This window comes from Nycticebus coucang, chromosome 18, assembly GCF_027406575.1.
Source record: "Nycticebus coucang isolate mNycCou1 chromosome 18, mNycCou1.pri, whole genome shotgun sequence".
Lineage (NCBI taxonomy): Eukaryota > Metazoa > Chordata > Mammalia > Primates > Lorisidae > Nycticebus > Nycticebus coucang.
In genome coordinates, this window is record NC_069797.1 from 74,690,610 (window position 1) to 74,702,650 (window position 12,041).

The following is a 12,041-nucleotide window of genomic DNA, read 5'->3' on the forward strand; positions in this document are numbered from 1 at the left end:
CCTTCGGGCTTTTTGTGCTGGCTGTGCCCTCTCTCTGAAATGTTCTTCCCCTAAATATCTGCTTGACCCACTCACCTCCTTGAAGTCTTCTTTTTTTTACCTTCTTTTTTTTTTTGTAGAGACAGAGTCTCACTGCACGGCCCTCGGTAGAGTGCCATGACGTCACACGGCTCACAGCAACCTCCAGCTTTTGGGCTTACGCGATTCTCGTCTCAGCCTCCCGAGCAACAAATGTTACCTTCTTAAGGAGGTCTGCCTGACTATCCTATTTTAAGTTGCACCATCACCACCACCCTGATACTCCTAAATTGTCTTTTTTTTTTTTTTTTTTACCGTTTTTGGCCGGGGCTGGGCTTGAACCCGCCACCTCTGGCATATGGGGCTGGCACCCTACTCCTCTGAGCCACAGGCACCATCCTCCCAAATTGTCTTATTCTGACTTACTTTTCCTGTAAGTACTTATCAACTTGTAATAGCTTGATAACTTACTTAAATTATGTTTATTGTCTAGAATACTCTCCTGCGGGAAAGTAAGCTCTTAGGGGGCCTTGCTCTTTGTAGAACTCACTGGTATATTATATCCTAAGGACACAAAATGGTGCCGGTGGGAAGTAGGTGCTTAATAAAAGCATATTGAATAAATGAATGGCAAGCACCTCATCAGCATGAACTGTCATCACCTTCCTGTTCAGTGAATAAGCAGGCAAGGAGGGGTGAGAATGAGCTTTCTCAACCAAAAGGAGGAGGTCACCGTGCTCCTGAGAGATTAAGATTCTGGAGGATAAAAAGGAAAAAGAATGTTTTTTGTTTTTTTGAGACAGGATGGAAAAAGGAAAAAGGATGTTTTTGTTTTTTTGTGTCACTCTGTTGCCCAGACTAGAGTGCCATGGCATCACCCTAGCTCACAGCAACCTCAAACTCCTGGGCTAAAGTGATCCTCTTGCTGAGTAGCTGAGATTACAGGTGCCTACCACAAGGCCCAGCTAATTTTTCTATTTTTTTTTTTACAAATTTATTTTTTTTGACTTTTAAATTTTTTTTTTATTTTTAATTTCAGTTTGCTTATTCATTCTTCTTTGTTTGAAGTACTCCTCTTTTTGTTGTTGTTGTTGATTTTCTTCTTCCTCTGGCGGTGCGGGCTGTTTTTGATGTTGTTGGTAGAGACGGGGTCTTACTCTGGCTCACTGCTGCTCATACTGGTCTTGAACCTCTGGGCTCAGACAATCTACCCGCCTCGGCCTCCCACAGCGCTGGGACTACAAGCGTGAGCTACAAATTTATTTATTGATTTTTGTCATTGTTGATTTTAGCTGGCCCAAATTGTTGATTTTAGCTGGGTTCAAATCCGCCAGCTTGGGTGTATGTGGCTGGTACCCTACCCATTGAGCTGCATGCGCCGCCCTAATTTTTCTATTTTTAATAGAGATGGGTCTTGCTCTTGCCCAGGCTGGTCTTGAACTCCTGAGCTCAAGCAATCCACCTGTCTTGGCCTCCCACAGTGCTAGGATTACAGGCATGAGCCCAGCCAAAAAGAATACATATGTTGAGGCAGAGTCTCACTCTATTGCCCTGGTAAAGTGCTGTCCCATCATCCTAGCTCACAGTAACCTCAAACTCTTGGGCTTGAGCAATCGTCTTGCCTTAGCCTCTTAAGCAGCTAGGACTACAGGCACCTAGTTTTTTCTATTTTTAGTAGAGATAGGGTCTCAGTCTTGCTGAAGCTGGTCTTGAACTCTGGGGCTCAAGCAATCCACTTGCCTCGCCCTTCCAGAGTGCTAGGATTACAGGTGTGAGCCATTCTTGCCTGCCCAAAAAGAATATTCTTGACTGGAACCCAAAGAGCAGGGTAGGGAAAGCAGAAGTGAAGCCTATAAGGTCAGGTGCAGTGACTCACACCTGTAATCCTAGCGCTCTGGGATGGCAAGGCAGGTGGATTGCTTGAGCTCAGGAAACCAGCCTCAGCAAGGAAACCAGTTGGAAACCAGCCTCAGCAAGAGTGAGGATCTCATTTCTACTAAAAATAGAAAAACTAGCCAGCTGTGGTGGCACATGCCTGTAGTCCCAGCTACTAGGGAGACTGAGGCAAGAGGATTGCTCATTCCCAGCGATTTGAGGTTGCTGTGAGCTATGATGCCAATGTACTCTTCCCAGGGTGACCGAGTGAGACTCTGTCCCAGAAAGAAAGGAAAGGAAGGAAGGAAGGAAGCTGCAGAGATAAAAGGTGGTGATTTTCAGATTCAGTGAACTGGGAGGCTTAAATTCTACACAAATGGTAATGATTCATTGCCACAAATGCTTGCTGTAGACACAGAGATTTAAGTTTTATTGGAATGTAAACAACCATCCATGAAAATGCTGCTGTTGTGTGGGACTCTGGGACTTTGAATTTCCTCAGGAGTCTCCCTTTTTAGGTATCTGAATAAGGTAAGGTGATGTAACCAATCAGATGCAGGCCTTTCAGTACTTCTCATCCCATTCTCAACAGAGCCCTCCTAGAAGGAAGTGTTACTATTTCCTTATTACAGCAGCGGAAATTGAGGCATAGAGCCAAAGACAAAGCCTGACACAGAAGATGCTCAATAAATACATATTAGACTAAATTGGAGGGTAAAATGCCCAGTGGGTGAGAGCAGGGAATGAAATAAAGCTAACCACGTTTCCTCAGGACTCTCCTCCCTCCTCACCGATGCTCCCGGGGGAACGGAATCCCGGTGCTCGCTGGAATTAGAAATGGGCTGAGGCGTGAAGGCCACTGGCGCTCTGGCTTGCCAGTTCTGGAAAACTGCCCCCAACCCCCGCCTCCGCCCCGTGTCACCTCTCCCCACACCCCAGGGGCCAGACTAGAACTCTTTTTCAAGACTGTCCTGGGGGGGTGTGGCGCAGCCGCCAAGCTGCAAGAAGCGCTAAGGCCTGGGGCTCCGGGCGGGTGCTCCCTGCCACGCGGCGCCCACCCAGCACGCAGGACCCTGGGTCGGTCATCCCACCACTCAGGCAGATGCCCAGGAAGTCACTTTGCCGGCGCAGCCCAGAACAGCCCGGACCCGAGGACTGGAACGCAAAACCAGACCCCAGCGCGGCTCTCCGCCTTCGGGGTGAGACGCTGCACTCTGGGGCCACTGGGTATCCCTTTCCCTTGAGCAGTCTGCCGCCGCTGGGGACAATCCCAACCTCTGGCTGCTCGCTCCTCCCCTTCACCTCAGACCCCTCCCCGCCCCCGCCGCCCAATCGGGACACCAAGAGGCACTTTCTGCCTGACGCTAGCCGCCGGAGTCGCGCTGCACGCTGCAGAGGCCGCAGCCGCGGGAGCTGCACGCTCACCGAGACCCAGACGGCTGCAGAAGCCTGGGCAGCCTCGGGTGTGACGGCACCATGAACAGCTCCGGCGGCCCCAGGGCCGAAAACACGAGCCGGGTGGACGGCGGGGACGGCTGGCAGCCCGAGGCGGTCATCGTACCGCTGCTTTTCGCGCTCATCTTCCTGGTGGGCACGGTGGGCAACGCGCTGGTGCTGGCGGTGCTGCTGCGCGGCGGCCAGGCAGTCAGCACCACCAACCTGTTCATCCTCAACCTGGGCGTGGCCGACCTGTGTTTCATCTTGTGCTGCGTGCCCTTTCAGGCCACCATCTACACCCTGGACGGCTGGGTGTTCGGCTCCCTGCTCTGCAAGGCCGTGCACTTCCTCATCTTCCTCACCATGTACGCCAGCAGCTTCACGCTGGCCGCCGTCTCCCTGGACAGGTGAGCGAGCGCCCTGGCTTCTCTCCTATGTGGGCACACAAGCATGAGGGCTGGAGAGCAAGGCGGGACACTGGGATCAAGGAGGGACACACGGAGTGGGAGAGGACCCTAAGAAGGGAAAGCGACTGGAGAGAGAGAAAGAGCAGGCGTGGAGGAGGGGAAAGAGAGCAGAATGGGGCCTGTGGTTAGGCGCGTCCATGTCCTGGGGCTTCCCAGCCTAGAGAATCATGCTCCTCCAGCGCTGCCTGCCACTGACAAAGCGCAGCGTTTCCCGCTACGAAGAGTTTAATGCCCCTGTGAGTCTGGGAGAGAAATTCTGTGCCCAATTTGTGGAAGAGATTGAGTCCGTAAGTAACTTGCTCAGAGCTGCCCTGTCAGTAATCGCGAGCGTGAAGCGCACCATCTGTCTCCTAAGAGCCAACCTCAGGCGCCTCCACGGTTTGGTTGCTTGGCGCAGTCGCTTCCCGTGTGGACTGTGGAACTTGGGTCTTTCTAGAGGACCCGCTCCAAAGTGTGAACGAGCGCGGCTGAGGGTCCTTAACTCAGTCCCAGCCCTCTCTGCGCCCCGCCTCCAGGCGGGAGAGGAGCAGGCCCTTTGGCTGTCCCTCCACAGCCAGAGGAGGAGGGAGAGGTACCGTCTGCGGAACGCAGGACTCAGGTGGGGCTTGAAAGGACACTAGGATGGTTCCTGGGAAGGAAATCGGGGTCTGACTCTGGTATCTGCCTCCCTCGCTGGGGACCTTCCCTAGGAAAGCAGACAGGAGAAGGCAGACTCCCCACACATCTCCCATTTCCACTGAGCGCGGATTGTCGTTCCAAGCGCACTGGTGGGTCCACAGAGCTCTGGTTTCGTTTAGGGATTCTATGAGAGGTTGTCCCTTGCCCACATGTCTTCCGCAGGCTATCTGTTAGAGCCTTATGTGTCTGGGTCCTACTTCTGGGGCACCCACCGTCACTAGTGGGCAAGCACAGCTTCAGGAGCCCCATAGCCAGTTCTCCAACCGTTACTCCTCGGTGGCTTTGGGGTGTCCTCGCGGGTGGACTCAGTGGTCACTATCCCGGGAAGAGCAGAAGAGTGGCCTGGATGCAAGCACCTTTCCTGCTGCTGGTCTCGGCTCCCCACCGCTAGGCTCCACAGAGAGCGTCTGGGACGCGTGGGACACGCTTCTGGCACGGGAGGTCTAACCTTGCCTTAGGGACCTTCCTCAAGAACAAGTATGGGCCCCCAAAGTGCAGGGGTCGCGGCCCCCAGCGTGATTTTCCAGCTCGTCTGATGCCTCCCTCCCGGGCCTGACCGCAGGTATCTGGCCATCCGCTACCCGCTGCACTCCCGGGAGCTGCGCACGCCTCGAAATGCGCTGGCAGCTATCGGGCTTATCTGGGGACTGTCGCTGCTCTTCTCCGGGCCCTACCTGAGCTACTACCGCCAGTCGCAGCTGGCTAACCTGACCGTGTGCCACCCGGCGTGGAGCGCGCCTCGCCGCCGCGCCATGGACCTCTGCACCTTTGTCTTCAGCTACCTGCTGCCGGTGCTGGTCCTGAGCCTGACCTACGCGCGCACCCTGCGCTACCTTTGGCGCGCCGTCGACCCGGTGGCCGCAGGCTCAGGTGCCCGGCGCGCGAAGCGCAAGGTGACGCGCATGATTCTCATCGTGGCCGCGCTTTTCTGTCTCTGCTGGATGCCGCACCACGCGCTCATCCTCTGCGTGTGGTTCGGTAGCTTTCCGCTCACGCGAGCCACTTACGCTCTGCGAATCCTCTCGCACCTGGTCTCCTACGCCAACTCCTGCGTCAACCCCATAGTTTACGCGCTGGTGTCCAAGCACTTCCGCAAGGGCTTCCGCAAGATCTGCGCGGGGCTGCTGGGCCGCGTCCCGCGCGGAGCCTCCGGCCGCGCGTGCGTGGTCGCGCCGGGCGCCCACAGCGGCAGCGTGCTGGAGCACGAGTCCACCGACCTGACGCATATGAGCGAGGCGGCCGGGCCGCCTGCCCCTGTCCCAGTGCTCCCCAGCCATGCACCCCTGAGCCCTGTCCCTGGCCCTTCCTGGAGGGACCAAAAGGCAGGCGACCGCGTTCTGACAGTTAATGTGACCTGAAGGCACTTAGCTTGGATGTTTAAAGGGCTGGAGTCATTGGTCGGGGCTCGCAGGGGAGAGTTTTGTCTGTTAATAAAGCGAACAAGCCCTTTCACATGTAGTGACGCGCTGTAGCTCCGCATTTATATCTTCAGGCTCAGTAGGAAGAAGCCTTGGGGACTCAGCTGTGGGCTCCTGAGGAGCGGGTGCAGGGCGGGCCCTCGGCCGAGCTACCGGGAAAGAGAGCTGCCCACAACAAAGGCAGCCAGGTCATAATCTGCATAAAAATCCCTGAGGCTGGGGGATGTATGGGGGAATGGCTCAAGGCTCTTTGCATGTGGCCATCTGAAGTGCCAGCTGTATATACGTGGCAGAACCCCAGTAGCCACCAATGTGGGTGACAGAGACAGGCAAAGTGTTTAAACATGGTCAATAAAGTCGTTGATAACAGAAGCAGACACTCTGTGTGTTCCTAGTCGCCTTCGGGCACTGGTATGTTCTTGCCTGCTGGGACACTGGGTAAGTGTCCAGTGAACTGGATAAGTCCTTGCCTGTTTCAGCTCCTAGGGCTCCTTTGAATCTGGGCAGCCCCATCAGCCTTACCCACTTTTGGCCTTGGCCTTCCCTTCTCTGGCTGCAGCTGGGTAGGGATCACGTTTCCAGTAGCTCAGTTTCTCCTTGGGGCCAGGAACGTCACCCCCTGGTAGGTTGGGGTGCGGGAGCACAGCAGTGACTCTAAGGCACTGCTGGGCTGGGCTGGAGCTAGCAGAGAATCTGGAGCAGGAGCAGCAATGCATCAGGTCTTTGCTCATGAGCTGGCCTCTACCTATTCCCAGTGTTCTTGAGTTAAGGCTCTTTCCAAGTTTAAGGAGAGGCAGGGAAACTCTCAAGGATGTCCTATCTCATATCACTGGGCACAGGGCACTTTGACCAAGAGGTTGGTTTCCTAGCCAGGCAATTGCCAGCCACTGAAATGCAGGGGAAGCCTGCAGCCTTGATTGGAATGACCAAGTCAGGGGGAGATGGAGGTCCCAGACAGGCCTGCCCCCCCCCCCCCCCACCGCCCTTCTCAGCAGGCTTTTAGCTTGACAATGGGTTCCAGGTGGTGGAAATAGAGCAGCACAGGGACACCTAGGCAGGTGCAGGATGGGTGGGGCTGGGTCTTGGGCTTTGTGCTTGAGTGTTTGCGGAACCAAGTCCAGGTCCCAGGGTCCTTGCACAGAGCAGCTGCCTCTGGTCAACTGCTCAGCTGCCAGAGAAGAGACTGGAAGAGAGGTGGTAGCTTAGGCAACACCGCTCCACGCAGACACTGATGTTAGCCCTGTGGCTTCTGCTCCCTCTCGCCTCCCTGGGGCTTGGCATCACCCAGCCCCTGGTCCAGGGGCGCAACTTTCAAAGGCTGGCACCCGGTAAGTGGAGGGTGTAAGGTCATAAGCTTTGGGATTTGGGCCCCAGGGTATCTGAATGATCTGAGCCTTTGTCCCTCAGTCTGGCCACCCCTCTTCAACCTCAACTTGTCCCAGGAGGTTGGGGAAACCATCCAGATTCCAAACAATGGGAGTGCACCCCTGCTTGTGGCTGTGCAGGTGTTCGTGTCCAATGTTTATAATGTGGTAAGTGCTGCCAGGCTATGGGCCCAAGTGCTGAACTGGTGAGGGGGTAGGACTAAGCATACCCTAGTGCTGGGGTGATCTGCCTCCTGTCACATAGCATCTACCTCTGAGGTGACACATCGCCCTCTCTCCCAGGACATCCTTCGGTACACAGTGTCCTCTGTGCTGCTGCTTCAGATGGTGAGCTCTCCTCCCAGGGGAGGTGGGATGGGAGGACCCAGATGAGTTCAGCTCAGGATTGCCCTTTATCAACCTCCAAGCTTAAAAAGGCAAAAATATGGCAAGCAGGATCCTCAGTGGCATCCTTGTGTCCCCAGTCCTGGCTGGACCCTCGCTTGGCCTGGAACACTAGTGTGCACCCACGGCATGCAATCACACTGCCCCAGGACTCGCTCTGGACACCCAGACTCACCATCTTGGAGGCGTACGTGAGCGGGAATTCGTCTCTGAGCAATGTGCTGTACACATCCACCTCCTTTCCCCCATCTAGAGTCTGGGGGGACGTCTTAGCAAACGTTCCCCACGGGTGGTCCTGCCAGACTACTGCATGGCAGAGTGCCTCTGCTGCTGCCAGCTCCCCTTTCCCTGCCAGCAGCTGGGCTTGGAGGTGGGATGTTGGGGTCTCCCTCACCCCAGTCCAAGAAGAGGCTGGGCCTCCGGTTTTGGCACCTCTCTCCACAGGCTCTGGGTGGACTGGAGGGACCTGAGCCCACAGGCCCGAGTGGACCAGGACGGCCACGTAAAGCTCAACCTGGCCCTCACCACGGAGACCAACTGCAACTTTGACCTCCTCCACTTCCCCCGGGACCAGAGTCACTGCAGCCTGAGCTTCTATGCTCTAAGCAACACTGGTGCTGACAGGGAGGGGCTGAGGGGCGAGGGTGGAGATAAGGGGGCCTCCCAGGTCTAAGCTCACAGCAGTTATCCCCAGGCTTAGGGGTGTAGCAGACCCTCATTGTTCTCTGCTGTCGGCTGGCCTCATGGCCTCCCGCTGGGTCACAGCGCCAAACTTAGATTTTGCGGCAGGTCCACAATCCCATGGGTCTGGGACACTTCAGCTATCCCTTCTCCCAGAGCAACTGTTCTCTACAGCCAGGACTGAACACAGTGGTCAGGGCCCTTGCACCAAGGCCAGAAGCTCTGGGCCTCCTTCCTGGAAATCTGAGGTGCAGCTAAGGTGGTGATGTCTAATTTGGCAGAGAAGCCCTCCCCTTTCTGTACCCTTCTCCTCCCTGACAGAGCAGGCTGCTGCCCCATGGACCCTAATATTTCAGGTGGGAGATGACATACTGGTGGATGAGTCTGTGACTACTCCCCCCTCCATGAAGTGGGGCAAAGTCCCTTTATTTTTATAATGAAAATTCACCTATGGATCTGACAAAGACCTTCCTTTGGAGACAAGTAGGGGTGTTGCAAAGCACCAGAGGAGTTGGGAAGCTCTGGGGAGCCCTCCTAGGAGAGCTCTAAGTCTGCCCCCAACAAGCCATCAGAAGTCTTGAGACTTCATTGGGCCCCAGTCTGCTTCTAGCCGTACTTCCAGGAGATACGTGGGGGCAGGGATCCCTCTTTCCTAGTTCATAGTTCTCACTCCCATCCTGCTCAGTGATGGAGTTGGAGTTCCAGGCCCAGGCCATGAACGAGATTGTGAGTGTCAAGAGGGAATATGTAGTTCACAATCTGTCAACCCAAGTCCCACCGAAGCAGCTGGTGCCCTGCTTCCAACTGACGGTGAGTCAAGTCAGGAGGGGCCGAACAGGGGCCCAATGGCAGTGGAGGCAAAGGGCTGTGGAGCCAGAAACTTAACTCCTCACTGCCCATCTCCATACCACCTAGAAAGCCTTGGCTTTTCCCTTCCAGTTGAGCCTGAAGAACACGGCATTGAAGTCCATCATAGCTCTGCTGGTGCCTGCAGAGGCACTGCTACTGGCTGACGTGTGTGGGGGACTGCTGCCTGTCCAGGCCACTGAGCGCATTGCCTACAAGGTGACGCTGCTCCTGGGCTACTTGGTCTTCCACTCCTCCCTGGTGCAGGCCCTGCCCAGCTCCTCATCCTGCAACCCACTGATCAGTAAGCCCTGCCCCTCCCTGGGCCTGGGAAGGCCCACTCTACCTGACTGGCCCCGTTTCTCCCACCTACTGTCACCTGAGCCTGGGGTGCCTCTGTTTAGCTCACTGGGCACCAGAGACATAGGGCCTGGCCCCTGACCATTCCTCCCCTCTACCTCTAGTTTATTTCTTCACCGTCCTGCTGCTGCTGCTCATCCTCAGTACCATGGAGACTGTGCTGATGGCTGGGCTGCTGGCCCGGGCCACCCTCGAGGCTAACAGCAGCCCCAGCACAGCCTTGAGAGGGGAACACCAAGATCACAAGAACCCAGGGCCTACTCCTGAAGGTGGGCAGGGGCTAATCCTAGGCACAGGGGCTGGTTAGGAATAGGCCTATGAGCAAGTTTGATAGGCAGAGCTGGTAGGCTGGGGTCAGGGCTCAGGGTGGCCAGGCATGGAGAGGCTCCTTGCACTCACCCTGCTGGCTCTACTGCCCTTGGCCTCCTCCACGTCCTCCCTTGGAAGAAGTAGGCCTGTAGCAGGCAGCAAGCTTTCCTAGAAGCCCAGGTGACCTAAACCCTCTTTGCGCCAGAGGAATCTATCTATACCTTTTAAGGCCTCTCCAGAAGGATGTTTGTTCAACTGAAGGTAGCATAGAAGGGGCTAGACTCGGGCGGCGCCTGTGGCTCAGTGAGTAAGGCGCCGGCCCCATATGCCGAGGGTGGCGGGTTCAGACCCAGCCCCGGCCAAACTGCAACAGAAAAATAGCTGGGCGTTGTGGTGGGCGCCTGTAGTCCCAGCTGCTCGGGAGGCTGAGGCAAGAGAATCGCGTAAGCCCAAGAATTAGAGGTTGCTGTGAGCCGTGTGATGCCACGGCACTCTACCCGAGGGCGCTACAGTGAGACTCTGTCTCTACCAAAAAAAAAAAAAAAAAAAAAAAAGAAGGGGCTAGACTCCAATTTTTTTCTTTTTTTTTTTTTTGGTTTTTTTTTTGAGACATAGTCTCAAGCTGTTGCCCTGGGTAGAGTGCCGTGGCGTCACAGTTCATAGTAACCTCAGATTCTTGGGCTTAAGCGATTCTCTTGCCTCAGCCTTCCAAGTAGCTGGGACTACAGGTGCCCACAACAATCCTGGCTATTTTTGTTGTTGTTGTTTAGCAGGACCCGGCTGGGTTCAAACCCGCCAGCCCCCGTGTACGTGGGCGGTACCCTACCCAATGAGCTACAGGTGCCACCCTCTTTTTTCTTTGGGATTCATTGAGGGTACAAAGAATTAGGTTACACTGATTGCATTTGTTAGGTAAAGTCCCTCTTATAGACTGGGCACCAGTAGCTCAGTGGCCTCTCCAGGAGAGTGTTTGTTTAACTGAAGGTAGTGTAGTAAGGGCTAGATTCCAATTTTCATTAGTTGAAACTCTGAGGGACAGATAAAGGCTGACAACACCTGGTGTTCACCCTTCTACTTATGATGGGGGAGCCCAGAATAGCTCTGTTCCCTGAACCTCCCTGCACAGAAGCCCCCAGAGGCATCCAGGGTTCTAAGAGGAGCTGGCCTGAGATTGTCGACCACATCTTCTTCCTTGTGTATGTGGCTGGAGTGGCGTGCAGCCAATTCATCTTTGCTGGAGTTTGGATGTGGGCAGCGTGCAAGTCTGACCCAGCCCCTGGGGAGGCTGCACCCCACGGCAGGAAGCCCAGTCTGTAACCGAGCAGGGTCTGGGCTGCGGACCTTAGGATGCATGTCTCTGGAGAGAGAGGAGGAAGGCTGCTCTCTTCCCCAACACCGGAGAACCTAACCTCCCCGCCCCCCCCCCCCCCCCCAGCTCTCCCTGTTAGCATACAAGAATAGTGGAATAAATGTATACTGAGTGCAGGTATACCTCAAGGATCTGTCTTCACTGAGCTGGGCTGTTCCCTCTCATCCCATGTAGATGGCACCCTACTGCCTGCCACTGATCCTCATTTTGCTCCTTAACGTCTCACCATTGCACACTAGTCTCATAGCCACACGCAGGCAGCCTGGCTTTTCCCTCTGTGGCCACCACTGCTTAGCCCAGGGGCACTGTGCTGGGCTGGGGGACAAGAGCCTGCAAGGCAGGCCATGGGGTGGTCGGAACTTCTCCAAACACGTCCTGTGGTGTGCTGGACCTCAGAGGGAACAGCAAGTGAGCAGTTCCACCCCCAGCTACCAAGAGGACCCCTGGGAGATGGACTGTCCCCAGACCTCAGGACAGTGAGTGATGCAAATGTGTTTCCTGCACTAAATCCAGGAGAGCAGGCTGACCCTGACTGCTTTTCCTCCAGGTTCTCTGGCTGCTCCTCTAAGCCCTACCCACATTCTGGGCTGAAGGGAGAATTCTCTGCCTCTGGCTCTGAAGCTGCTGGAGGGAGGGTTGTTCTGCCCTCCTGTTCTTGGTACAGAGGAAGCAGCTGTGGGTACAGGTCTCTGTCTTCCTTCTCTTCTTTCCTGTTTCAGAAGCCATCAGGGTCACAAAACCCAGGGTGTGAAAGGACTCCAGCATTCTGAGAGAGTGCTGGCTTGGCTGGAAATGAGGGCTGCAGGGAAGGAAT

General features: G+C 55.4%; 2 protein-coding genes across 2 annotated transcripts; both read left to right on the top strand.

The window, feature by feature from the left end:
* Positions 1-3,267: 3,267 nt before the first annotated feature.
* GALR2 (galanin receptor 2) lies at positions 3,268-6,244 on the top strand. The gene is made up of 2 exons (XM_053568959.1): positions 3,268-3,737; positions 5,038-6,244. The coding sequence occupies exons 1-2, from the start codon at positions 3,370-3,372 to the stop codon at positions 5,831-5,833; spliced, it is 1,164 nt and encodes a 387-aa protein (XP_053424934.1). The 5' UTR covers positions 3,268-3,369; the 3' UTR covers positions 5,834-6,244.
* An 880-nt stretch (positions 6,245-7,124) lies between these two features.
* Positions 7,125-12,004, top strand: ZACN (zinc activated ion channel). The gene is made up of 9 exons (XM_053570786.1): positions 7,125-7,221; positions 7,301-7,425; positions 7,561-7,605; positions 7,743-7,849; positions 8,107-8,276; positions 9,029-9,153; positions 9,283-9,493; positions 9,654-9,818; positions 10,985-12,004. Exons 1-9 carry the CDS (start codon positions 7,125-7,127, stop codon positions 11,173-11,175), a joined length of 1,236 nt encoding a protein of 411 aa, XP_053426761.1. The 3' UTR covers positions 11,176-12,004.
* The last annotated feature ends 37 nt before the right edge of the window (positions 12,005-12,041 follow it).

Excerpts from the sequence above, each read along its gene's own strand:
- GALR2 (XM_053568959.1), top strand. The coding sequence starts at position 3,370 with ATGAACAGCTCCGGCGGCCCCAGGGCCGAAAACACGAGCCGGGTGGAC. Across the intron at positions 3,738-5,037 it reads GCCGCCGTCTCCCTGGACAG|GTATCTGGCCATCCGCTACC; the intron begins GTGAGCGAGCGC and ends GCCTGACCGCAG.
- ZACN (XM_053570786.1), top strand. The coding sequence starts at position 7,125 with ATGTTAGCCCTGTGGCTTCTGCTCCCTCTCGCCTCCCTGGGGCTTGGC. Across the intron at positions 7,606-7,742 it reads CTGTGCTGCTGCTTCAGATG|TCCTGGCTGGACCCTCGCTT; the intron begins GTGAGCTCTCCT and ends TTGTGTCCCCAG. Across the intron at positions 9,494-9,653 it reads ATCCTGCAACCCACTGATCA|TTTATTTCTTCACCGTCCTG; the intron begins GTAAGCCCTGCC and ends CTCTACCTCTAG.